The sequence below is a fragment of the Megascapheus bottae genome, chromosome 6, assembly GCF_031878675.1.
Source record: "Megascapheus bottae isolate mThoBot1 chromosome 6, mThoBot2.hap1, whole genome shotgun sequence".
Lineage (NCBI taxonomy): Eukaryota > Metazoa > Chordata > Mammalia > Rodentia > Geomyidae > Megascapheus > Megascapheus bottae.
In genome coordinates, this window is record NC_143514.1 from 31,418,272 (window position 1) to 31,446,253 (window position 27,982).

Here is a 27,982-nt window from a genome sequence, read left to right on the forward strand (position 1 = left end):
CAAACACTTTGAAACTACACAATTTATGAAGTACTAAGTGGGGGTGGGGAATGGGTCTACTCATTGATCAGATTCAGCAACAGCTACTGCAGATGAATTTTAGATGTGAAAGCTCATAAATGTCCATTATTTCATGCAAAATGATGATGTACTGCTAAAAGCTTTTGGGAAGTACATACATAGCCTCTTTATGTTCTTAAAGATTTTTTTAGTTACATTTCATTGACTGCTACTGCCATGGTGATCATTCAGAAAAGAAACTCTTTGGATGAGTTTGTGTTTTGAAGACTTTAAGGAAAGGAATTATGAAGTCAACATAGTGGCACTTCTGGTTTCCTTTTTGGCCCCGCCACAGAAAGGATGGATGTAGTAAGAAGGTTGAAGAGAGAGAAATTTCCAAGGAGAGAAGGAAGCCTAGTAGTCATCAGCTAAAAAAGAGAAGAAGAATAATGATTTTTTCCCCCCTCTAAGGATAAAAAAAAAATGTAATAGAATAAAAGGTTAAAAGCCATATTAATTCTTACTTTCAATGGTAAGAATACAGGTACTAGCTGCTGAGCCTTTACTGTTGACTGCTTTACACATATACTCTCCTCCATCTTCTGGGAAAGTTTCTGGCAAGTAAAGGCAGTACGTTTCTCCTCTTTCAATGTATTGATAGTCTTCTCCATCTTGAAGTAGTTCTCCTTCAAACCACCATGTAATTTCTGGCTTGGGTTCTCCAGTTACTTTAACAGTAAATCTGACTGGCTCACTGTCAACAACTGATGTGTTTTTGAGTGATTTTTTAAACCATGGAGCTCCTGATCTTGTTTGCTCTTCATCTTCAGTAGTGGAGCCATTCATGATGCTACCTTCTTCATCATCATCCTCTCTGTTCTGTATTAAAATAAATACAGTTTAACATTTATAAATTTGCCATGATTCCACAACAGTGCTTGGCAATAGAAATTTTAAGGTGAATTACAGAACACAGACTACACAGTAGTATATAAAAGACACCAGGACCTATTAAAACATTCCTCTTCATAAACTCAGGTTTTAGCAGGGTCCTTAGAAAATAGTACATATATAAAGGCCAGGAGTTTGGCCTAGTGGTAGAGTGCTTGCCTAGCATGCACGAAGACCTGGGTTTAATTCCTCAGTACCACATGGATAGAAAAAGCTTAAATGGTGCTTTGGCTCAAGTGGTGGAGCTCTAGCCTTGAGAAAGCCCAAGGATAGTACTCGGGCCCTTGCAAGACCCAGGACTGGCAAAAAATAAAAACGTAAGCTTGGTATGGTACCTTTTGTAGTGCTGCATCAATTTCCTTTTGTTCAAATTGCATTCTTAATAATTTTTGTTGTTCTATTCGTCTTTGTTCTTCCTCTTCTCTTGCCCTAGCCATTTGTTCAAATCTAGCTTTCATATTCACTTTATGAGTAAATGGAGCCTCACTTCTTTTTGCAGGCTTTACATCGACATCTTCTTCCTTCAGGAAAGTAAGGGAAAAAAAGTTAACAGTTGGTTACGTTCTATAAACCAAAAACCTAAAGTGTTAATAGTCATATCATTTATAGGTCTAAAAGTGTATTTGGTATATACATTTGTGCTATACCACAGATAAAAAGATAATGTCATTGGCAGAAAATAACTTCATACAAACAAAAACATGAAGTCTACAACAGTTTGAGGTACTGCATCTTTTTTCCAGTGAAAGAAATGGAAGGTGAAAGAGTTGGAGGATTTGGGGAGTGGGGTCACCCAGTTAAATATTTAAGAAAGTCCTAGAACATGAAGCGTATTTTTTTTTTTTCTTGGCTTGAGCTCTTCAGCTCAAGGATACCACCCCCTACCCCTTGAGCTACAGTACCACTTCTGGTTTTCTGGTGGTTAATTGGAGATAAGAGTCTCCTGGGCTTTAGTGCCAAGCTGGCTTTGAACCTCAATCCTCAGGTCTTAGCCTCTTGAGTAACTGATTACAAGGTGTGAGCTACTACTGCTCCTGGCCACAAAATTTTTTGCATCTGTCATTATTTACTTTCAGGTGATAGAAAGGTTCCTGACTACAGTTAGATATGTGATACTAGATCCTTATACATAAAAAGGCCAATGAAACGGTTTTGGGTTGTTTTGTTGTATATGGCTTTGATTTATCAAACTTAAGGAGTATTTTAGCCAATTGAACCTCGTGTTAATCTTTGAGTTAATCCAATAACTTCTAGACATTTATGTAAAGATTCACAGCTGTCCATGTAGCTCTGAAACCTACTTTTAGAAGTAGAGTCTTGTACAGGTAACAAAATGTAACTGTGAAAGCCAGTCAGAAAGAACTACCAAAGGAGTTGAGTATTAGGACTTTTTGGTACCTTAAAAGGCACTAATACCTTAGCACTGGAATATTAGTGATAGTAGACAGTGTATTTTCACTGAGATTTGGTGAAAGAGTCAAATGTTACAAAGGCCTAGTGGGACTAAATACCCAGTGAGTTGGGTATTGGTGAGGTACAAAGGAGTGGAAATAGAATTGGTTAATGTTCGTTACATAAAAGACCTTGAAAGAATATAAGCAAAAGATAACATTGATTTTTTTTCTCTCCCCCCTCTAGGGCTTGAACTAGGGTCCTGGGCACTCTCCCTGAGCTTCCTTTGCTCAAGACTAGCATTCTACCACTTGAGTCACAGTGCCTTTTCTTGCTTTTTTTTGTGTATGTGGTACTGAAGAATCAAACCCAAGGCATCATGCATTCTTGGCAAGCACTCACCATTAAGCCAAATTCCCAGCCCCATTGATCTTTTTTCCTAAGGAGGAAAATATCAGATTTTGGGGGCAAGACTAGTGATTCAAGTTATTGTTCAGGTCTGAACACTTGTACCATCTCACCATCATATATTGATGTTGAGGATTGTATCAAATTCTGAATATCTAATTTCAGCTGTTACAGTAACAGGTAACACAAACCTTGTCTAATATGTATTTCCAACTAAGTTTATCCAAAACAATTTGGCAGCATCACTAGGGAAAAGTGATGTTGGTATCATATTTGGTTCCTAAGTTATAAGCCGCTTACAAGCAAATTTTTACCCATTGTGTTGAAGTTAGATTTGTTGTTTTCCTCCATTGGCTCCTGATGCCTCCTATCTAGTAGTTAACTTACCCAAGTTAAACCAATGCAATCATTGATGTAAGTGGGAAAGGATTGAGTAGTAAGTGGTTTGTCTATTTTACAAAAGAAGCTACTCAAAAACAATGGCATCAGAATTCTAATGATTCTTACACTGAATTATTGCTGTGACTTCAGCAGGTCATGTGTTATGTCAGGTGTATGTAAAATGAATATACCTCATGGAAGTTTTCTGCTTCTCGCTCCTTTATTTGAAGGTCGATTGCTCTCCTCTTTGCTCTTTCTTCTTCTATCTTTCTTTGTATTTCTTTTTCAGACAGCTGTCCAATTTTTTCAAACTTGCTCTTTAGATTTTTAGCTTGAATAGAGCCACTCCTTTTTAATTTAATTAGTTCTTCATACTCTCTGCTCAATCCAAAAGTTTCATTTTCTTCTTCTTCCTTCAAAATTAAGATTTTCTTTTAAGTATTGGGTGTCAACAAATTACAGTAGTTACCTGCTTGTCCACGGATGAAAAGTTCCAAAACACCTAAAAACATTTCTTAAGTCCTATATGTTGTGAAAGTTCCCCCTTCCCTCCCCCAAGTGTTTGTCAGTGTACTGGGAAAGGGAAGTTTGTGGGACTCATCACCACCACCAAGAATCCAAAGTGGTCAGACACTATCCTTGACTAAAAAAAGCTTAGAGACAGTGCCCAGGACCTGTTTTCAAGTCCCAGAACCTGTTCCTGCTTCTCTTCCCTTCCTCTACTCACTACAGATTTTATTATATCACTACTATGGCTCCTCAGTAAAATATGGGTTGTGTAATACAATCACTGTTCTCTTGAAGAAATACTCATGACAGAAGGAATAAGTACTAAGTTTCATGAGGCTACAATACAATGATATGTCAGACCTTCCATTTGATTTTTTCAGATGGACAGCTGTTGAAGAGAGTGCAATAGTTTGTACAAAAAGCCATCTCAAAGTGTATCCCCAGGCCAGGAATTTGGCCTAGTAGTTGAGTGCCTAGCATGCACAAAGATCTGGGTTCGATTCCTTAGTACCACATACATTGAAAAAAGTCAGAAGTGGTGCTGAGGCTCAAGTGGTAGAGCTCTAGCCTTGAGGAAAGTCCAAGGACAGAACTTAGGCCTTGAGCTAAAGCCCAGGACTGGCAAAAAAAAAAAAAAAATATCCCCAGTTCTTCATTTGAAGCCCAAACTAAAGCTTAAACTAAATACCCTGATTAAAAACTATGCTACAAAGTTAAGACAGTATAACATTCAAATGTTTTCTCAAGTAAGGCTAAAATTCCCCATTCCATAGTAACTTGCTAAAACAAATAGCAAAATTAAATTTTACTAGGATATTTTGTTGGGAGAGTTTTGGTGCAGGAAAGTAAAGCAAATTGGGCTACAAATAAAACATGAATTATAGTGCCGTTACTGTGTGATGTTCTGCCTAGTTTAAACGTACTTGTTTTCATCTTTAGATAGGGCCTAATTATCTAATCTTCTCATCTGATTTTATAGTAGATACAAAGTTAGATATCAGTAGTATATATACTCTAGTGTGTGTGTGTGTGTGTATATATATATATATATATTATGCATATATTCCACTGATGAAAGGGAGTCAATCAAAATTGAACTCCCAATTCTTATACTATGATTTCTTATTAAGATTTGTTTCCCCGGACTTTACATCACCTCTTTCCTCATACTGGGGATTGAATCCAGGGCCCAGCATATATCAAACAGGGCTCTACCACTTGAACCATTCTTCCAAGGCTCACTATTATTGGGTCCTTATAATGCTATAATAAGCCCTAGTCCTGTTTGTGAAGTGATACATAATGCAGGTATTCCTCATATACTTTTCCTGGAGAAGGTCTAGAGTTAAGGGCAAAATAAAGAAATTCACAGTGGTGGATATAACTTGACATTTAACCAAGGGGTAATAGACAATCTGCATTTTACTACCTCCTTTTCTGGCTTAAGTGATTTATCACTTAAGATTTATCACTCTTTTTAGAGGAACTCATAAAGCACCAAAAACTCACACATATTATGATGCTACATTGGTTTTTAAGTCATTCTGATTAAAATTAATGACTGAATTCGCTATTGTGATTTTGGAATTAGGGTGCTTTATTGCTTGGAAACTCCCAGACATAATTTAATATTTAGTAGCACAAAAACATCTTGACAGTTAAGTTCTGTTATATATCCACTATATTTCATATCAACAATGAAAATTAAACTTTAGAAATGGGTTTGCATAGACTACATTTTCATTAAATATAATATCTGAGGCCTGGAAGGAGAAGCTAAACCTTGTAATCATTTCCTCACTTCCTTGTAATCATTTACTCATTTTATGTATTTTCCTTTATGTGTTCATACATTCCTGTTTTCAGGACCAGCTAGACAATCTGCTTAGCCACAGCCAGGGCACAGGAATAAAACATCCTTCAACCTACTGCCCCAATATATGATAGACAGCTCCAAAGGACTAAAAACTATGTAACTCAGCTCACAGGTCAAGATTCATAGAGGGCCCAGAAAGCCACCTGCCAAACATGTCATTGGCACTGCCGATTCAAGGCTGGAGCAGTTATTTCCCCATGTTATGCAGCTAGGTGCAGAACCCTGACCCTATTCCTGTGTATAGTCTGGAACCACCTAAGACATCGAAGGGTAGCTAGTATTTCCCCTTCTTTGCTGCCCATGAAAGCAGGCTACCCAAGTGCAGCCACCAAGCATAGGAGCTTTAGGTAGAGCCTTTGGAAAGGCTGCTGAGACCCCATTCTGGGAAGGAAAAAAGCATAAGGTGGCTGAGCTAAGGACCCATTGCCCTAGCCTTCTATTGTGCATCCAGCTTTTACAGAGAACATAAGGGATAGGATGAAGATGTTCACCTCAGAGCAGGATACTTTTAAACATTGGGTCCACTGAGTGAACAAACTGCATGTTCATGAGGCCAGGTCTGTGTAGTCCATGCATGAATATTTCAGTAAAATAAAATTCAAAGTTTTGCTCATGAGGCTAGGTATGGCTCAGTTTCAGTATGGGCTTAGATGCATATCAAAGAGCCCCACACAACCAATTAAGCAACTTTCAAAACTTAAAATATATTCACATCCATGGCATTCCTATAGTTAGATTTTTATTAAATTTATCACTCTGGGTGTGGTGGTTCATGTCTGGAATCTCAGCTATTTGGGAGGCTGAGGGAGTTTTGAGACCAGGTTAGCATTGCCTGTCTCAATAAAAAACAAAAGGACTAGAAGTGTTCAAGTGGCAGAGCATCTGCTTTGTTCAACACCCTAGATCAATCCCCAGTTCTGGAAAGTAAATTACTATAAACAGGTAAATTAAGTACAGGACTTAGGACAACAGTATGCAGTTCTTTTTGTTAAGTGTTAATAAGTCCAAAGAAATTTGAGGTGTCTTAAAATATTTCAGGAGCTAAAGTAATATCCTAGTCACTTGCAAACCTTTCTACAATTTTGAAAGTACAGGATGGAGTCAGGTGTAGGAGAAAGTGCACGCACCTGTGCAGAGGTCTGCACCAAATAGCTGTGTGTCACGGGGAGTAGGTTGAATGGCTTTTTATGTGCATAATACAACTTACAAAGTTACTCTAAGGAAATGTAAGCAAAATACTTAGCTTAAGTATAATTGGTTATTAAATGGGCATGTCTTCAAATCTTACCTCTCCCATTTCTTTTCTTAGTTGTTCAAATTCCTGTTTCTCCATTTCTAGTTTATGCTTCCGTTCCTCTTCTGTCCGTCGTCTCTCTTCTTCCATTTTTTGTTTTAGTAATTCTTCAAAATTAATTTCCAGTTTCCCCGGTATAAGTGATTCTTGAGAGATGGTTTTATATAATTCTGGGGAATCTTCATCTCCTACCTATTAAGTGATAACAGTCCTGTTAGCATTTTTGGCCAGAATTATACATATTAAAAAAGGACTCTTGCTAGGAAAAAAGGGGGGTGGGAGATTTTAAAAAGGGAGTGTTTCAGGGCACTTTAGAGAATTAGATAATGTTCTTAATGTACTTTGTTATTTCTCTTCTCTTTTTTTGCCTTTATGGTTAATCTCATATTGTTACTGTATCTGACTTTATTACCTGGTAAACCCGGCTAACTCATTTAATATGCACTGGGTTAGGATTTAAATTAAGAAAGAACAAAAAAGAATGACCGAAATGAAGGAAAGTTGTCCTAGAAAGAAAGAGGTGAAGAGGAAGGAGAAAGCCTGGCATGGTAGCTCTTGCCTGTAATCCTAGCTACTCAGGAGCTGAGATCAGAGGATCTAGGTTCAAAGCCAGCCTGGGCACAAAAGAACCTGAGACTTTTATCTCCAATTAACCTCATGAAAAGGGGAAGTGAGGCTTGGCTCAAGGGTAGGGCAATAGCCATGAGCTGAAGAGCTTAAGGACAACACCCAAGGCCCAGGGGTAGGGCGGTAGCCTTGAGCTGTAGAGCTCAGGGACAGTGCCCAGGCCAAGAGTTCAAGCCCCGTGACCAAAAAAAAAAAAAAAAAAAACAAGGAGGAAGGAGAAGTATGGAAGGAATTGCCGGCCTTCCTATAGAAAGAAGACAGTATTCAAGGCTTTGTGCCAATTCTACTCAGAATCTCCTTTAAGTGAAATTGAAACATATTTTCAACTGATTGGTATTACTTAAGAAAACCTATTTGCAGCCCTGAGATGAGGATCCTGGTTTAAAGCCAGCCCAGGAAGACAGGGAAGTCTGAGAGACTTAACATCAGTCAATCACAGAGAAGGTGGAAGTGATGCTGTGGCTCTGGCCATAGAGGGCTACTAACCTTGAGCATAAAGAGCTCAGGTCCTAAGAACAAGCCCCAGGAGGAATACTAGGTAAGAGTATTTGTGACTCTGACCCTTGGCATGATGCCCAGAAATAAGGGAATTCCTCAAAGTCTGATAAGGTGAATCTTAATGGCATTCTTTAATTAGGTTCTATCTTACCATGCTTCTCCGTGCTTCAGCAAATGCCTTCTTTTCTTCCTCTATCCTCCTCCTGGCTTCTTCTTCTGCTTTCCTTTTTTCATCTTCTCTCCTTTGCCTTTCTAGTTCCTCAAAACTAAGTTTGAGTTTACCAGGACGGTACTCTTTAGAAATATTTCCTGTGTCTTGGTTTTCCTCCTCTTCATTTACCTTATTGGTCAAAGAGAAACAATTGAGTACTAAAAACTAGGATTCATTAAGATAGTAATAAATTAAAAATCCAAAGGCACAGACTAGCTAACTACTTCCTAAAAGCCTAATCTTCCTTTTAGATGTTTTCTGTTATAAAATTGGGAAAAATTCCAAATAGAGATATACGTACAGTTTTCAGATAAAGTAGTATATTTTTTTAATGGTAATGACCATACTGAACAGTAACTCTTCCAGGGCAAACAGTGTATAATTGTATGTTGAGTGTGTGTGTGTGTGTGTGTGTGTGTGTGTGTGTGTGTGTGTGTAAATTGAGGCTTAAATATATACAGAATCTTTTCATGGATTTTTTTTTTTTGCCAGTCCTGGAGCTTGAACTCAGGGCCTTGGACTTGGGCTCTCTCAAGGCTAGAACTCTACCACTTAAGCCACAGTACCACTTCCCACATATTCTGTGTATGTGGTACCAAGGAATTGAACCCAGGGCTTCGTGCATGCTAGGCAAGTACTCTACCACTAGGTCATGCTCTCAGCCCCTTAACAATATTTTTATTAAGTTGACAATAAGTGATATATAAAATATGTAGGTAGTGTTATTTCATTATTAACCAAAAGTAATACTATTTTAAATGTTTAGAATGTCATTAATAAGATCTAAAACAAAATTGAAATGAAAACAATACAATATATAAAGATTAAAGGTGATTATTTGTTTGTTTGTTTGTTCGTTTGTTTATTGTGGGTCATGGGACTTGAACTCTGGGCTTGGGTGCTGTCCCTGAGCTCTTCAGCTGGAAGCCCCTTGAGCCATAGCCCCACTTCCTGTTTCCTAGTGATTAATTAGAGATAAAAATATCACATTCTGGACCCGGAGTTTGGCCTAGTGGTACATTGCTTGCCTAGCATGCCCAAAGGCCTGGATTTGATTCCTTGGTACCACATACATAGAAAAAAAGCCAGAAGTGGTGCTGAGACTCAAGTGGTAGAGCTCTAGCCTTAAGAAAGTCCAAGGGCAGTGCTCAGGCCCTGCGCTTAAGCCCAGGACTGGCAAAAAAAATAAAAAGACTTTCACATTCTTTTTTTAATTTTTGGTGGGTGGTGGGGCTTAAACTCTGGCCCTGGGTGCTATCCCTGAGCTCTTCAGCTCAAGGCTTATTGCCCTACCCCTTGAGCCACAGTGCCAATTCGGGTTTCCTAGTGGTGAATTGGAAATAAGAGTCTCAAGGACTTTAGTGCCCCCACTGGCTTTGAACTCCTGAGTAACTAGGATTGTAAGCATGAACCACTGCACCCAGCTACATGATCCATTTTTTTTAATTCTTTTTTTTTTTTTTTTTGCCAGTCCTGGGCTTGAGCTCAGGGCCTGAGCACTGTCCTTGGACTTTCTCAAGGCTAGAGCTCTACCACTTGATCCTCAGCACCACTTCCAGCTTTTTTTCTATATATGTGGTACTGAGGAATCGAACCCGGGTCTTCATGCATGCTAGGCAAGCACTCTACCATTACACCAAACTCCCTGCCCTTTAAATTCATTTTTAAACTCAAAGCTTTGTGCTCACTCAGTTGGCTTGCATTCTTTATCACTTGACCCCTAACTCCAGCTTTGCATTTTGTTGATTATTTTGGAAATGTCTTGCAGATTTTCTGCCAGGCTGGCTTTAATACTTGATTCTACAGATCTCAGCCCACCTGAGTAGCTAGGATTATAACCCTTGGGGCTTGAACACAGAGTTTGGACATTGTCCTTGTGCTTTTATGCTCAAGATGGCATTCTACCACTTGAGCCACAGTTTCTCTACCAGCTTTTTGGAGATTAATTGAAGATAAGACACTTAGGGGCTTAGCTGTTCAGGCTGGCTATAAACCACATTCCTCAGATTTGAGCCTCCTAAGTAGCTAGGATTATAAGTGTGAGCCAGCAGCTCACACTTTATTAATAATTTTAATACTTTATTATGGCTTTATTAATAATTTTTAATACTATAATAATAGTATTATAGTGTAGGTCATGAAGCTTGAACTCAGGGCCTGGGAGCGGTCCCTGAGCACTTTTGCTTAAAGCTAGTACTCTAAAACTTGGAGCCACAGCACCACTACCAGTTTTTGAGTGTGTAATTGGAGATAAGAGTCTTGCAGACTTTTTTGCCAGGGCTGGCTTCAAACTGCAGTCCTCAGATCTCAACCTCCTGAGTAGCCAGGATTACAGTCATGATCCACAGGCACCTTACCTTTCATTTATTTTAATAAACCTTACCTAAAGTAGCTATCATTCCTAGTATAAAATTCAAGGTTTAAACGTATGTATGTATGTATGCATGCATGGATATGTATATGTATGTACCATTTGTCTCCGTGCTTCTTTAAAAGCACGCCTCTCTTCTTCTAAACGTTGTCTTGCTTCCTCTTCAGCTTTCTTCTTTTGGTTTTCTTGTCTTTGTCGTTCCAATTCTTCAAAAGTTAATTTGAGTTTTCCTGGAAAATGGGCTTCTTTTTTTGCTTCATTTTCCAGTTCATCATCCTAAACAAAAATGATAAAGGCAAATCTCTTAGTTTTAAATCTCTTTGTTTAAAGCTTAACGTGCTACTAAATTAGTTAGGTTGATTCTTTAAAACCAAAAGAACGATTACCATGACCAATGAAAGACACTTTGCCTCCTTGAGTGTTCGCTGTTGCTCTTCACATCTTACTCCTCTATCTTCACACTTAATTCTTTCTTTCTCTTGTTCTTCTTTGTCTATATCCTCAAAATTCTTCTTTGTTTTTCCAGGCATTTTATGTGATTTGACAGGCACTACTGTTATAAGCAATGAATCATCTCCTTCCTATTTATAAGACACATAATTAGTATATACCTTCTTGGCTGGGCTCTGGCGGTTCACACCTATAATCCTGGCTACTCAGCAGGCTGAGATGTGAGAATCACATTTAAAAGCCACCCTAAGTAGGAAAGTCCATGAAACACTTGTCTCCATTTAACCACCAAAAAGACAGGAATAGGGCTTGGCTTAAGTAATAGAGCGCAAGCTTTGAGCCTAAAAGCTCAGAGACAGCACCCAAGCCCTAAGTTCAAGCACCAGGTCACACACACACACACACACACACACAGACACCTAAAAAATGAAAAGCAGCATATATCTTCTTAATAAAAAATTTAGGTCTTTAGGAACTTCACCTCCATAACTGGTGAGTTTCATTACATTGCTGTCAATGATTTTATGAAAAACAAAATGTTATATTGTTACTAATTACATGTCTCTAAGGTTTCTGTTAATCAATTCAATAATAATTAGACTAGTTAATTTCACTGAAGTCCAATGCTGACAAAGTTCAAGAAGTATTCTATTTCCTGGATGATGGAATCCATATATCCCTGTTCCAATAACAAAGCTGTGGTGCCATTGCCTGGATTTAGCTCTAATCCCACAATAGGTAATGGGTATGTGAGTATACTCCAAACCAATCTGATGGTGGATACTTGAACATGAAATCAATGTTTCTTCTTATGATCTTTTGTTCCCAACCCAAGTTTATAAACACTTAATACAACTAGCACTTAATGAGAAAAGCCAAAGAATATCCAAGTGATTCATTTAACATGTATAGTATAGATAACACTCTTTAGCATATTATCTTGTTAAAATATTTAAGATGTATTTTGATTAATTTTCATGACTTAAATGAGATAATCTATTGTTGCCTCTTAACTTTTTCCAAAATAAAGAGTTATAAAGCATAACCCAAAAATATATGGAAAAAAAGCATAACACATTCCCTCCCCTGCAAAAAAAATATCCAGTTTTAAGCACACCATCAAATTGTTTGATTTTCAATTTGTTAGAAAAGAGGGATTGACTAGCATTTCCTCATGTTAATACACACTGCATTCAACACTAGTATGTGAAAACACAACACAAACTCAAGAACTCTAAGGAAAGAAGACATGACAAAAACAGAAGCTGCCATTTACAAATGTTAGTTTTCAATGGTCTCAATTATTAGGTCAAAAAATGAGAGGTAGTCTTGTAAGAGTATCCCAAACTGAGAATTAATGATACTTGTATTTTTAATCTAAATATGGAAGCAAAAACATACTTTTTCTTAAAACACTAAGCCATAGTGTTCAAAAGTACAGAAGTATGATTTTGCTTTTGCAAGAGTTCTTGTCATGTTTATAATAAAACTGTGAAATAAAATCCCTTTTAATTTTTCTCAGAATAGAAGATGATTTGTGAATCAGATCATTTTAGGTGGATGTTTCATTAAAGGAAATATCAGTTTACCTCTGATGCTGATTCAGTTTCCGTATTGTTTATGTCCTCAATCTATTGAATGAGAATTTCATGTCATTACGTTACATTGCATTTCTGCTTGTTGCTTTCAAACATACAAGTAAAAGAAATTGAGTGTGACTTCTAGTAAATTTTGAAATATATGTTTGTAAATCTTTTATATTGTCCCAAATTAGCTAAAGATGCTTTAAATGGAGATTTAGCCTTATTAGTTTTTGCATTTTGATACCAACATTAATATTCAGCAAACAGCATTTTCTGAAAAAAAATTCCTTTGTAAATTTGCAAATTAAACAATGGACCAAATACTTTTTTTTTTTTTGCCAGTCCTGGGCTTGAGCTCAGGGCCTGAGCCCTGTCCTTGGACTTTCTCAAGGCTAGAGCTCTACCACTTGAGCCTCAGCACCATTTCCAGCTTTTTTCTATGCATGTGGTACCGAGGAATCGAACCCAGGTCTTCGTGCATGCTAGGCAAGCACTCTACCACTAGGCCAAACTCCGGGCCCAGACCAAATACTTTTGACTTTACTGTTAGCCCCAAAGAATCGATCATTTTAATTAGCCATCAAATTCACAGCAATATTCCTCTATTCTGTGTCCTGCCCCTGAAAATGAAAACCTATAATTGCCTATAAAATTTTCATGATTATATGATATGAGTATATTATATGAGTAACATGAATATATGATAAAAATAATGTAAGTTTGGTAAAAAAAAATATACAGGCTAATTTAGGAGATAAAATAATTCTGGAAATCTTAGTTTTTTTCATATATAGACCAACTCTGTGTTGAAAAGGTCCTATACTCCCAGTTATATAGGAGTTATATATAGGAGGCAGAGATTGGGAAGACTGATGATTAAGGATAACTCAAGAAAAAAATATTAGCAAGACCTCATCTCAATCAGTGAGTTGGGTTCATTGTAATTCCAAGCTATGCAGAAAACATAGATAAAAGGATTATAGAACCAGGCCTACCCCTGCAGAAAAATGAGACCTTATCTAAAAAATATATCCTAAAAAAGCAAAAAGGGCTAGAGGCCTGTCTCAAATTGTAGAGTGCTTGCCTACCAAAGGCAAGTCTGAAAGTTACTGAGATAATACCAAAGCAAAACAAAACAAAAATAGCCAGAGCTCAGTTTGACTACAATTCTTTAAAAACATAGATTTGCATAAAGAATACATAGCAAGGGTCAGGAGCATGGCATAGTGGTAGAGTGCTTGCCTCGCATTCAATACGAAGACCCAAGTTTGATTCCTCTGTACCATATACATAGAAAAAAGCTGAAAGTGGTGCTGAGGCTCAAGTGCTAGAGCTCTAGCCGTGAGGTAAAGCAACAGTGCTCAGGCCCTGAGCTCAAGCCCAGGACTGGCAAAAAAAAAAAAGTAGCAAACTGAAAACAAAAGATTGGTGATAGTGATTTGAACAATTAAGGAAATATATCTGACAGAAAAATAACAGCTATTAGTAAATTCAGAGTCAGATGCCAGCGGCTCATGTCTATAATTATAGCTACTGAGGAGAATGAGATGCAAAGAATCATGGTTGGAAGCTAGCTATACAGAAAAAAAGTCCTTGAAATTTGATCTTCAATATAACCAGAAAAAAACTAATAAAGATGGACTGGAGGTGTGGACGTGTTGGAGCACAAGCCAAGTGATCCCAAGGCTCTGAGTTCAAGCCTTGAGTACCAGGAAAAAAAGGAAAAGTAAAATTCAGGACTGGTAATGTAGCTCAGTAATGAAGCACTGCCCTTGACCAGCACTAGCAGGGGGGAAAAAATCAGATTGTTTATTATTTTAATTTTATTTGTTAAAGCAGCACGAGTTTGCAAGTAAACAAACTACTCATGCAACTAAAGGGAACTTGGATATGTTCTGGCTCATATTAGAAACTGTTAAACATCTCATCTAACTTTTTTCTCTATTGTTTGACAAGAAAGAAATAATACATTTTACTCAGACACCCAAATGCCTAAAAATTAAAATTCTAAAAAATTGATTATAATTAAAAGTCTACTTTGACATTGAAATATTTATTTTAGTAATTTTATTTCATTTATTTTGAAATAATTTTATTCAGAATAATTTGTACACCACAAAATAATTTGGTCAGAATACTTTGTTGTCTGAGAGTGTGGCCTAGTGGTAGAGTGCTTGCCTAGCATGCAAAAAAACCTAGGATCAATTTCTTGGTACCATATGCACAGAAAAAGCCGGAAGTGGTGCTATGGCTCAAGTGGTAGAGCAGTAGCCTTTTAAATGTTCCATGACAGTGCCTAGGCCCTGAGGTACAGCCCCAGAACTGGCAAAAAAAAAAAAACAAAGAAAAAAAATCCCAGAATTACTTATTACATTAATTTATTATGTAAATAAATGGTAGAGGTTTTGTCAAATTATGCCTTATGCTAAGAGCAATTTTAATGAATCTATAATAAAATAATTATAAAATAATTTGTCTTCAAAACAATACTGATAATCTCTTAATTTACATTTATTTCTCAACAAAAAATTCTAGAAAATATGATGAAAAGCAATATATCAGGAGTATAGAAAATAGAAATATTAAATTAATCATGATTCCAGTTTTCTTTATCTTGTTATTACAACCTTTCCAGATTTTTTCAGCTTAGGGTAAAATAATAAAGTATATTTGGGGGTGGTTTTGGTTTTGAGTTTTATTTTTCTGTTTTTTGCCTTGCTTCTGGTAAATTACTTCCAAAATAATGGGGCTAGTATTTCACAACTGTAATCTTAGATACTTGAGAGGCTGAAACCTGAAGAATCTCAGTTCAAAGTTAGCATAGGCAGAGAAATCTGAGAGCCTGTAGCTCTAATTAACCAGCAACAAGCTGGAGCAGTAGCTCAAGTTGTGGAGTGCCAGCCATGAACAAGAAAACCAGGTGAGAACAGGAGGTTCCAGTACTAAGAAAAAGTAAATTAAGCCATTAGATAAAATTAAAACCAATAAATAAAATTAAACAAAATAATAAAATTAAACCATTACCAAAATTAGAAAAGATGGGATTATACTTTTTCTTCAACAAATGCTAAGAAAGAATAATTTGTGCAAAGGATCATAGATCAATGTATTCACACAGAACAGATGATCAGAAGCTAGGTATGGTATGGACTTTCACAATCTCCTCTTATGCAGCTGCTTCCCAATGACTGCTTTTCCTTTATAGAAAACCAACTTCCTTTTCTTTCTTTTCAAGATCTGCTCCTGGCAATAGCTCCTCTTTTTTTTTTTTTTTTTTTTTTTGCCAGTTCTGGGCTCAAGCTCAGGGCCTGAGCACTGTCCTTGGGCTTTCTCAAGGCTAGAGCTCTACCACTTGACCCACAGTACCACTTCCAGCCTTTTCTATGCATGTGGGACTAAGGAATTGTACTAGGCAAACACTCTACCACTAGGCCAAACTCCTGGCCCAACATCCACCTTTTTTTTCTCTCAAAATTTTTGTTAGTCTTTGATTTTAACATTCTAATACATAAAGTAGATTCACTAGTAATTCATGGTAAGATCTGAGGACTGGTAATTATCTTGGTGGTCACTTCAACCACTCCAACTCAGGAAACCTTTACCTATCAATCTTATTAGATAAGTTTGCAAAGTGGACTTCATAAACATTAAGACTCTTCTTGACTGATTATGCCATTCTTCTCCTAGTCCAAGATGCATAAATCATATTAAATGTAAGAAGAAATGTGCCTCAAATTGATTAGACTTTATAGGCCAGGTCCAGTGGCTCACACTTGTAATCCCAAGTATTTGAGAGGTAGAGATGAGAAGGATAGCAGTTTGAGGCCAGCCTGAGCAAAGAGTGAGAACCTATCTGAATAAACCAGGTGTGGTGTCAAATGCCTTGGATTCTAGCTACATCAGAGGCGGTAGGTTGGAGGATCAAGTGAGGGTAAAAACTGTGGGGTCTTACCTGAAAAAAATAACTAAAGCAAAAAAAGGGAGCAGGGATTGGGATGTAACTACAATGTAAAAGCACATGCCTAGCAAGCATGCGGCTCTGAATTCAAACTCCAGTACCACCAAGAAGTTCAGATTTGCATATTATAAAATTAAATTATTAATACTTGATTCTACTTACATGTAAGTTGATTAAGCAAGATTAAGTGGCCCTTTTACATATAGAAAGGGTTTGGAGTTATTAAAATGGCTCTTTTCCATGCTATTTTATTTTCGTCTATCTATGAGAAGCCTATGTCTTCCTGTTCAAATTCACTTCCACACACACAGCTTTTTCTTTCAGAAACCACTGCCTAGAGATTACATTCTTGGGTTTGAAGTGGGTCTGGAAGTCTAGAAAATAATCAGTGCCATGAAATAGGGTAGAAGACAATATGTACCCTTTGTATTTATCCTCTTAGTTTTATCATTTTTACTATATCACTAATATATATGTTTATATTTTAATATAATGAAAGGAGTTTGGTCTGGTGGTAGAGTGCTTGCCTACCATGCACGAAGACCCACATAGAAAAAGCTGAAAGTGGTGCTGTGGCTCAAGTGGCAGGGTTCTAGCCTTGAGAAAGCCCAAGACAGTGCTCAGGCCCTCAGGTGGCAAAAAAAAAAATCTATATAGTATCTAATGTATAATAACCATCACAAGGTGTGTAATTCAGTACCTTTCAGATGTCACCGCAAAATGAATGGCCATCTTTAAACATCAGAAGTAGCAGAGCATATGAAGACCACCCTCCAGCCACCATTAAGGCATACCACACACACATCAATCAATACTTTAGTCACACAAGTGGCTATTTGCAAAGCCAGTGCTAACAAATTTCCTTGGCATGTAAGTGTGGCTTATTTTCATGATTCCTCTTCTGCTTAGAAGGTAGTAGACACTGAAGGGAGCCTAGAAATAGATGTAAGGCACTAAAGTATGTTTTACAAGAACAGCGTTAAAAAGTATTACAGTTGAAAGGCCAGCATTTGCCTTAGCTCTTATACATAGTTTATGTGTGAATGTTTCTAACATCTCTGTAAAATCCTCAAATAGGTTAAGAAAATAATGAATGTGGACAGAATAAGAACAATGTAGCAAAAGTCACCTCAGTATTCTGCCCTAAAATAAGTACATTCTGCTTGACTCTTCTGGGTATCTATCTGATAGTTCGTATTTTCTCTTAAGAGATTATTTTCAGGTTAGCTGTAATTGATACATCTGTGTTAAAATAAAATATTTTAATTAGACAACATACGAATTAGTTTTCTTTTGTACAATTAGTTTCAGAAGAAAATACCAACTTCATATTCAGTGGTTACCTGCTCAGCCCTTTTTGCTAATTCACGCTGTATTTTCCTCTTTTCTAACATATCCTGCTCAATTCTGCGTTTTCGTTCCTCCTCCGTTCTCTTCCTTTGTTCTTCTTGTCTTTGCTTTTCCATTTCAGCAAATTTACCTTTAACAGTCCCTAAGAATACATTTTAAAATAAATAAAACATTTGATACTTTATAATGTTCTTTTCTTTTGCAGTTTCATCTATAATTTGTCCTTCCTGTTTCTTACCTGTTAGCTTTGGGACATAAGCCTTTTCTACTTTAGAAGACATATCTTCCTCATCATCAGAAGCAAGCAATTCTTTAATCTAGGCAGTTAAATAAGGTAATGTGAATGCATGTCTTAAAATTGGGCTCAATCACATTTCTTAGGTTCCCCCTTAATATACAGACCCAAAAGGACCCTCTGTTTAGTGCTTTTCCTATGTGAACTATAGGAAGGAAATCAGTCCATAGATTGCTTAGCCATGACGAAGTTTGTTTTTTGTTTTGTTTTGTTTTGCTTTTTGTCAGTTGTGCTACTTAAACTTAGGTCCTGGAGCTATCCCTGAGCTTTTGGGCTCAAGGCTAGTGCTGTATCACTTTGAGACATAGCTCTATTTCTGGATTTCTGATGGTTAATTGGAGATAAGAGTCTCGAGGACTTTCTAGCAGAGGCTGGCTTTGAACAGTAATCCTCAGGTATCAGTCTCCTGATAAGCTTTATAAGCTAGGATTTATAGGCATGAGCCACCTGTGTCTAGCCCTGTGGTAAAGTTTAATTTATAAGTTAGGCAGAAGACTAATAACAATAACTATAAAATTTGCCAAAACAATTTAATTTATTAATTGATTTTTTTTTGTGTGGGGGTTATGCTGCTTGAACTCTGGGCCTGGGCACTGTCCCTGAGCTCTTCAGTTCAAGGCTTACCGTCCTATCTCTGAGCTACAGCCCCGATTTTCATGTTCTTTAGTGCCTGGGGCTGACTTTGAATCACCATCCTTAGATCTCAGCCTTCTGAGTAGCTAGGATTACAGGTGTGAGCCACAGCACCTGGCTTCAATTTAATACATAAGTTTTGTGGGTGTTTTTTTGTTTTGTTTTGTTTTTTTTGCCAGTTCTGGCTTGAGCTCAGGGCTTGAGCACTGTCCTTGGACTTTCTCAAGGCTAGAGCTCTACCACTTGAGCCTTAGCACCACTTCCGGCTTTTTTCTATGTGTGTGGTACCAAGGAATAGAACCCGGGCCTTCTTTCATGCTAGGGCAAGCACTCTACCACTAAGCCAAACTCCCAGCCCCCCAATTTAATATTTTTAAACTATGGTTAATGAAGGTAAAAAATGGTAGACAATAAAACAAAAAAAGGGAGAAGACTCTTGTCTATACAGAATTCAAATTAGCTTAACAATACAGAAAAGTATTTAGGTACAGTTTACATAAAATGTTACTGTGAATAGCAAATTAAATGATAAAGATGAAAACAAATATATACACAAGAATAAAATAAAATAATAACCTCCTGCTTTCTCCTGTTCCATTCTCTCTCTCTAATATACTGTTCTTTTCTTCTTTGCTTTTCGTCTCTAGATCGCCTTTGATTTCTTTCTTCCCTGGCTCTCTGCATGGCTTCAAACTTATCCTTTACATCACCCTTGCCAAGTTTTGGCACATAGGATTTGGAGACAGGTTTAGATGAAGAAAGCAGAATCTTCATTAGAAGAAAAGAAAGAGAATAAAGTAAAAAAAAAAGATAGGAAAAAAGATAAGAAAGAATAAGCAATACTAAAAATACTGACTGAAAGAAAATAGAAATAAATTTGAAATCCTTATTTTGACCATCACAAACCAATTAAATATTCTGTAAAATCTAAGTGGAAAAATGAAATTCTAGAAACCATGGGCAGAAAGGAAAGCAGAAGTGTTACTGATTGAAATTCTTCTTTGGAAAAGAAATCTCATTTTGTGTGCAGCACATAACTGAAGCTGAATGTCAGTAAAATATAAAAGCCAAATCCTGAAACCTAAAAAACTGCCTATATTTTATTGTCCTGTTTCATCATTAAAGATTCAGATTTGACATCACTACTTAAAAGTTATCCAGATTAACTTGTCAATCAGATGAAGCTGAAAACAATTCAAATGTGACTGTAGTTTATAACCTAAATCACAGATTACATTTTTGCTGCTTTTGTGTATCTAGTACAAGTAAGACTAAAGGTCAGTACTTTGTTTTGGATTGTGTCTGAAGTGCACCGGCCTCTACACATGCAGACAATGACCGCTGGGCATCCATAACTTCCGTGCTACAATATTTCAGGAGGCTGCTTCGTCCCAAGCAGAATGGGATGCTGAAAGATCCCTAAAAAGACTTTCCAAATAAGAGGGATGCATTTGGTACAAATCCTGTATTCTAAAGTTGGGAATATGATTTTCATCTTAAAAAGCAAATGCTCTCTAAAGGAAGTTTCACTAATAACATTTCAGTGTCTTAAAACACCAAACACTTAGTCATAATGATAATGACAAGTTTTGTAGTTAAACTATGGCCATACCAGGTTGAATTTTTAAATCTACGTGTCACTGACTAAGAGGTGTGTGTGTATGTGTGTGTGTGTGTGTGTGTGTCTGTGCACGTGCGCACGTTTCTGTGTCTGTGTCTATGTCTGTGTGCTGTTCCTGGGGCATGAACTCAGGACATGGGCTCTATTCCTGCGTTTTGTTTACTCAAGGCTAACACTTTACCAGATGAGCCACAGTGCCACTTCTGGCTTTTTCTATTTATGTGGTACTGAGGAATCAATCCCAGGGCTTCATGCATGTAAGGCAAGCACTCTACCACTAAGACACATTCCCAGCCATGGAAGACTAATTTCTAAGACTTATAAACGTATTTGAAATTTTCAAGAGGCTGCCATCATATCATATCCACTATTCACAAATTTAGCAATATCCTGCAGTAATGATCCAATACTGATGCAATACTGAGCAAGACCAGCCATTATTTATATCTCTCCTTTCTTATTTAATCCTCAATGCTATGTTGTTACCAAACCTTTAAATATGAAATTCCTGCCAGATGACAGTTAACTTCACATTTCTCTTTCTACCTCTCCTCTCCTCTCCACTCCTCCTTTCTTCCTCCTCCTCTCTTAACTTTTTTTTGTTTTTTTTTTTATTGTGATTAATAGAAGGGTTACATTATATTCACCAGATAGAAGGTACATAACTTCACAAACATTGATACCCTTTCTCATGACATGGTCCCTATTTCCCTTCTTCCTTCCCCCCTCTTAACTTTTGACACTTACCTCAGCCTTTTGGGAAATATCATTCATGTTTGCTCTGTGTGCTTTTGAACTAATGAAGTTTTTTTGTGTACCTGCAAAAAATTAGCATAAAAGAATTTTTAAAACTTTGTCTTTAATTTGTTATATATCTACAAGTAGAAATAAGATGTTAATATACCCTCAAATTTTTAAGTACTTAGTAAGGAAGGAGAAAAGAAAGAAAGGGGTGTGGCTCAAGTTTCAGGGTGTGTGCTTTCAAGCATGATGCTCTGAATTAAAATCCCAGTTCTACCCCCTGAAGAAAACACAGAATTTGAGAGCTCATTTTGTAAGAACCTTCCAAATCATTTAGCCCACTACTGCAATCTCTTCATTACCATAAAAAGAAAGAAGAAGCCAGACACTGATGCTTTACACCTGTAATCAGAGTTACTGAGGAGGCTGAAATGTGAGCATTAAAGTTCAAAGTATGTGAGACTCTTATCTCCAATAAACTACTCAGAAAAAAAGCAAGAAGTGGTGCTGTGGCTCAAGTGGTAGAGCACTATCCTTGAGCACAAAGAGGCTCAGGGACAGTGCTGAGGCCCTGAATTCAAGCCCCAGGACAAGAAAAAACAAAACAAAAAACAAACAAGGAGAGGCAGGAAGAGCCTCTTATCCAAGAGGCAGGTCAGCCACTTATCCACACTTATATGTAGTCCAGTAAGGAACTTGCCTTTCAGTTTGTTGCTCATTCCACTCTATCATTCACTATTTTTCCAATTGCTTTAAGTCCATACAACATTATAATAGTTGTATCATATATAAGGTGACAGTGAATCCAACAGTAATGTCAGTGCCAACTGGCACAGTCATTATGAAACAGGCTTCTAGAAAAAGATTTACTGACCTGATCTAGTCTTTCCAGGTTGGATATTAAGTGAGGAAGCTCAAGCACCACCACAGCTCAGCAGAGTACAATACCTACTATAGCAGAGGAAACTTTTGTGTGTGTTACTCTGGGTATTGAATTCAGAGCTTTACTCCTACTGAGCATGCACTCTGTGCTGCTGGAGCTGCACCCAGTCCCACCTAACACCAAGCTTGCTTAAAATATGCCTGTCAATGTTTCTAGAATTCCACTGTGCCTACATTTAGCCTTTAATGTTTCTTTCGTTACCTGCTCTTCACTTTTTAGGTAAGCAATCAAATATTTCAAGAATAGCAAATGATGCAGCAATCAAGGAAAGAATATGAAATCATAGTTCTCTATCATTTAAATAACTATTTCATTGTGTTCATGTATCATCTTCTTTCCCAAAGAGAACAGAATTGGCAAGTCAGTGACAGCTTTAAATCTGCATCTCACTGAGTTCCTTTATCTCATTTTCTTTCTTTCTTTGGTGTTGAGATGGGGGCACTTCAATATATTCAGGCTGGCCTCCAGTTTTCAATCCTCCTGTCTCAGCCTCCTGAGTGCCAGGATTACAGGTATATGTTCATCCATGATCTTTGTCATGATCGAAAGACAACTATATATCACTAAGAAATGTTGAAATCTGTTAAACCTTTGGCAAAAAAATCCTCAAACTGTTGTGTGATTCCTAAAATGTGACCAGCCTACATTTTCATCATTTTTTTTACTTGTCTAAGATATATAAACTTAGAGCCAGGCACAGTGGGTCATGCCTGGAATTCTAATTATTCAGAGGCAATAATCAGGAAGATATGGCTCTAGGCCAGCCAGGACCAGGATGAGGTCTTCAGTTCAGAAGTCTATATTACCAATATATACAGACTTAAATATCACTTTATTATATTTTATTAAGGAAAGTTTTTAAAATTATACCAGTGGCTCACTCCTGCAATCCTAGTCACTCAAGAGGCTGAGGATTACTGTTCAAAACCAGCCAGAGCAGGGAAGATCCCAAGACTACCTCCCATAAACTACCAAAAAGCAGGATGTGGAACTGTGGCGCAAGTGGAAGAGAGCTAGCCTTGAAAACAATCAAAAATGAAAACAAAGCTCAGTGACAGTTTCCAGTCTTTGAGTTCAAGCCTAGGACCAGTACAAAATAAAATGCTATAAAACCTTTCAAAAACCTGATCATAACTCCAAAACATAAAATTATATCCTGCTTACCTATTTTAAATCAGTATTTGTCTCCTATTAACACAATTCACTGAAAATCAGAATCTTAATTTCAAATTGCTTTGACATTCCTCTGTAATGATTATATGATATCTATTTCAACAGCATCCCCAGCACTATGGTCCTGAATAGTAAGCTCTGCCATTCCCTTCAGCATCCTGAGTACTTCCCACAGTGCTCAGGACACAATGCAAATGCCATTCATATCTGACATGAGTGGATGAATTACAGAGAGAACAGAACACCATGAAACCAAAATCTAGCCTAAATAAATGAAGGGTAGCTGCAAAAGAAGAGGTGATGGTAACCAAATGAAGTAATAATAAAAAGAAAATGGGGTTAGCTTATGTTAAATACCATGACCACTCAGATACCTAGGGCACAGGAAGTAAATAAATCTGGTGTGGGGCGGGGGGTGGGGATGGGATCCACTTCCCTTCTGTAAGGGGAAACTGGATGTCACTGAGGAGCCCCACTGGGGGTGAGAGGACCTGGGTCTCTGCTGCAGACTCATGGAAGCTAAAGAGACAGAACAGTAAGAGGTGAACTCTTTTTTTTTTAATGGCCTAGCTCTAGGAATCACAGAAACACTCTTAAATTAGGATTAAGTAGAACTAACAAGAGATTCTAGAGAAGAGTTTCTTACCTGAAATATCTTTCCTATACATTCTACAGTCTAGACATCAAATAAATAGGCAGTTTGTCTTGGTTACCAAGCTATAATGGACACATTGACAGTAACAATTGGTATGAATGAATGTTCAGATCTTCATACATCCAGGCAGGAACCCGGGATCTACAAAAGCCTAACTTTATTTACTACAGTTAAAGTCCAGAAGAGCAATACTAAGCCAGCAGACCTCCCAGTATATCATGGATCACACTCAGATCAGAGAACTCAGTCACATGTCTAGTGTTAGTAAGTGTGACAAGTCATGACAAATGGAGAATGGGGGTGCCCTGTCAGGGGAAGCACCATTTCAGCTATGGTAGTTGTGTAAAAATGTGGACCTCATTTTATCTAGACCTCCTAGTTTCTTAAGACAAATATATACTTTATTTATTTAGTTTGCCAGTCTTGGGGCCTGAACTCAGGGCCTGGGCACTGTCCTTGAGCTTTCCTAAGGCTAGTGCTTTACCACTTGAGCCACACACCATCAGTTTTTCCTATGTGGTACCAAGGAATAGAACCCAGGGCTTCATGCATGCTAGGCAAACACTCTACTTCTAGACTCATAAATACATATTTGAATTCAGAATGTATCTATTTTAGGTATAGCTATTTCCTTGTCAGTTTGTGGCCCTTGAGCTGAATGGACCATACTGATAATACCTTTTGAGAGAGCCCAAGAGAGGGTGTAATGAGGCCAGAAAGGAGGCAGAATAAAAGTAAAAGAACAGGAAAGACTCAGAGAGAGAGAGAGAGAGAGAGAGAGAGAGAGAGAGAGAGAGAGAGAGAGAGAGAGAGAGAGAGAGAGAGAGAGAGAGAGAGAGAGAGAGAGAGAGAGAGAGAAACAGTCGTAAATTTTACCAACCTTGGAAACAGGCTTTGAGAGCACCAAAATAGTTGTCTTCTCACCCGAGAGTTAAGAATGAGAGGAAAAGAGAGCACAGAATAATCACTTCTTGGCATTGCCTAGATGCACAAGGTGGCAGATGTATTCACCTGTGTTGCTTTATTGAGATACGCAATTCCTTTAGAGATAGAAAAGAAACACAAAGTAGCCCTAGCTACTCAGGAGGCTAAGATCTGAGAATTATGGCTCAAAATCAACCCAGGCAGGAAAGTTCAGGAGACTCCTACATTCAATTAACTATCAAAAAGTGGAGGTAGGGCTCAAGTGGTAGAGCTTTAGCCTTCAGTGGAAAAGGTCAGGGACAGTGCCCAGGGCTTGAGTTCAAGGCACAGAAATGTCACAACTCAATAGATGATTTGTCTTGATTACTAATCCACAGTTCCACCCAGCTGTACTTAACAAATTCACACTAAAAGAGATTGGAGTAAATGAATGTTCACCTTTGGTTTTTTCACTTCCAGGACCACAGTACCTATGAAAGACTAACTCAACTCTACCTAATACATATAAAGTTGGGATCTGGAATGCTAAGCCAACAGACTGCCCATCAGATGCTTCATACTCATCACAAATGATCAAAAATCCAGGAATGGAACTGTGGTCCAGATGGTAGGGCAGTAGGCTTGAAAGGAAGAGCTAAGGGACAGCTTTCAGGCCCCAAGTTCAAGCTCCAGTACCAACACATACACAAACACATACACATGAAACGGAACCAAAAAAATGGGCTGGAGATGTGGCTCAAAATGGTAGAATGCCTTGTTGTAAGCACAAAGTTTGAGTTTAATCCCCAGTACCACCAAATAATCATAAAAAATAAGTGTGTTTATTTTTAGGGGTTTTCAAAGAATCAGGTAGTGTTTTTTTGTTCCATAAATGAAGTCTATTCTATTAAGCCACTTGTGTTCTAAGCATTCTGTATCTCAATTAACATCTTCAAAATACCCAAGCTTAGATACCAGTTTAGTCACAAATGAAACCCTAACCTCAATACTTCAAGTGAAATTTCAGGAAAAAAAATACTGTTCAAAATCCTAGATAAGGCACTCCTTTGTTGATGCTAAATATAGTCACTTCTACATGACATACATTTTGACAAGGATCAGCTTGTATGTCAAATTTTTCAAAAATAGCACAAATTCCATTTTAAGGTGAGCAAGAAAGATTGCAATTCACTGCATTTTAATTGAGAATGGATTTAAAAGTGAAAATCTATTCAAATGAATAATGATAAGGAGAAAACTAGGTTTCTATTTGTTGTGGTTTTTGCTTAGGGCTGGTTCTTCGGTTTATTGCAGGTAAAATTGTTCCTCAGACAAATCAGCCAAATATAAAATGTCTTGTTAGGGACTAAATTGTTATGTGGAAGACTCTTCACCCGATACATAGGATAATCAAAGTTCACTCACACTAAATAGAACTTCTCTAAAAGCTTTTTCCTTCTTTTGATTATATTCTTTTTGTACCCCCAAACCTAAAAGAGATGTTATTTTGAGTTTTCTTATGGCACTGATTTAACCCATGAAAGTATAATATTGGGAAACTTACGTGGCCCACTCAATAATGTGTGACTAAGACTGTATAAATATATAAGCTTATTAATCACCTTGCCCAAGACATAGTTATGTGGTGACTTGCAAGCCTGACCCCCATTTTATGAACTCATTAACAAGCTTCATCTGGTAAATGATATTATTCCTGTGGCTTTAGTGAGAGAACTGATTTCTTACCACACTTTCCCTTGTCTACCTGCCTTCTTCCCTCCCCCTACCCCCCAGACAGACATTTTATTAGGATGGATTCTTGATGCTATTTTTACCTTCTTATCTCTCCCTCTCTCCCAACTGTTCACAGTGGCGCCTTTGGTACCAAGAACATGAATAATCTCTCAAAGCCATTGCCATAAACAACTTGGTTATTTCTCTTACAAATCCCAAGAATCTTGTTTTCTTTTCTTTTTTTTTTCTTTTCTTTTCTTTGGGGGGGGGGGGGAGAAGACTGGGTTTCCAAACTGCATTCAGCCTAAGAACTCCCAGGGGGCAGGGCGCCACTTTTTTTGCCTTTTTTTTTTTTGCGCACCCCAGTCCCCAGCTCCCCGCGGCCTCCGCCGCTGGCCGCTGGGTGGTCGCTCGCTCCACACATCGATCGCAGAGAATTACTATGGACACCCCGCAGTTGACGGGCGGGTAAATCCGATCTCTCCCCCGGTTTCCTGTGGGGCGGGGGCCGATCCGGAATCCGGGGTCGCGGTGGGGACGCGTGCAAGGGGGACCCCTCTGGATTTCACTAGCTCAGACCCCAAAGGGGCAGACACCTCCCTCCCCACCCCTAGCTCCGCTCTCCGTGGAGACTTGCTCTACAAGAGTAGAGAAAGCACCCCACACCCCAGCCAGGGAGCAGCGGCCGGAGACCCTGCCAGGCAGACCCGCGTACGCACCCGCGTCCCCAATCCCCGGATCGCAGCGCTCGGGACGCGGAGCCCCGCGTCCTCCCCTCCCGCCCCCAGCGCGCTCCCCAAAGCCCGATCGCACCCATCCCAGCCCTTCTTACCCGCCGGGAGCCGGTGAGGGGGTCCTCGCGTCTCGCACCCGGCTGTGAGGAGGGGTCCCTGCGCTCTGGCACCGCCGCCGCCCGGGTCCCCGGAGCCCTGTGGCTGCCTCCTGCCGCCGCCTCCAGCAGCAAGTTTCCATAAAAGTCCTGGTGCGCAGCCGGGCCCCGCATTCCACACGGGCCCAGCGGCGGCTGCAGCTGTTCCACACCCCAGGCCAGCCCCCCGCCCCCACCTCCGCCCTGTCACTCGGAGAGGGCCGGCCAGGGGGGCGCCTGCCAACTTTCCACCGCCCCACGCCCGGGGCGCCGGGCGGACACCCCCTCACCTGGGGCCCACCTCCGCGGGCCGGGGGTGGGGAGGGAATATCCCCCTCACGCTGGGACAGAGGGTGCCTGGGTGGTCCCATGGCCAGGCTACCCGCCCCCACTCCCCACCCGGCTGGCCCAGGGATCCAGGGCTCCCAAAGTCTCTCCCTGTCCTCCAGCCAGGGAAAAGTAAAAATGTGGAGCCGCTGCAGTATCTTAGCCTCTGTCAGGGCAGCCCTGGCCTGGAACTCCTAAGAAAGCGGTTAATAGAGGGTGGAGGGTGGAG

The 27,982-nt window shown here is 38.7% G+C and overlaps 1 protein-coding gene and 1 long non-coding RNA gene across 7 annotated transcripts; one reads left to right on the forward strand and one right to left on the reverse strand.

The window, feature by feature from the left end:
• Nucleotides 1-27,561, reverse strand: Nexn (nexilin F-actin binding protein). 6 transcript variants are annotated; one of them, XM_090334559.1, is made up of 14 exons: nucleotides 27,391-27,561; nucleotides 21,157-21,227; nucleotides 19,365-19,556; nucleotides 18,099-18,177; nucleotides 17,854-18,002; nucleotides 12,559-12,600; nucleotides 10,906-11,100; nucleotides 10,619-10,795; nucleotides 8,089-8,277; nucleotides 6,807-7,004; nucleotides 3,324-3,545; nucleotides 1,287-1,472; nucleotides 525-879; nucleotides 1-428 (listed from the first exon to the last, which is right to left on the reverse strand). In XM_090334559.1, exons 2-14 carry the CDS (start codon nucleotides 21,181-21,183, stop codon nucleotides 415-417), a joined length of 2,025 nt encoding a protein of 674 aa, XP_090190685.1. In that variant the 5' UTR covers nucleotides 21,184-21,227; nucleotides 27,391-27,561; the 3' UTR covers nucleotides 1-414. The 6 variants fall into 6 exon arrangements, with proteins under 6 accessions (XP_090190685.1, XP_090190687.1, XP_090190686.1 ...); XM_090334561.1 differs by lacking the exon at nucleotides 12,559-12,600 and having other exon boundaries at nucleotides 27,391-27,560; XM_090334560.1 differs by having other exon boundaries at nucleotides 1-879; nucleotides 27,391-27,560.
• LOC150061608 (uncharacterized) lies at nucleotides 17,191-19,724 on the forward strand. The gene is made up of 3 exons (XR_016535932.1): nucleotides 17,191-17,380; nucleotides 18,066-18,194; nucleotides 19,436-19,724. It is a non-coding gene; the product is annotated as an uncharacterized LOC150061608 (long non-coding RNA).
• Nucleotides 27,562-27,982: the final 421 nt, after the last annotated feature.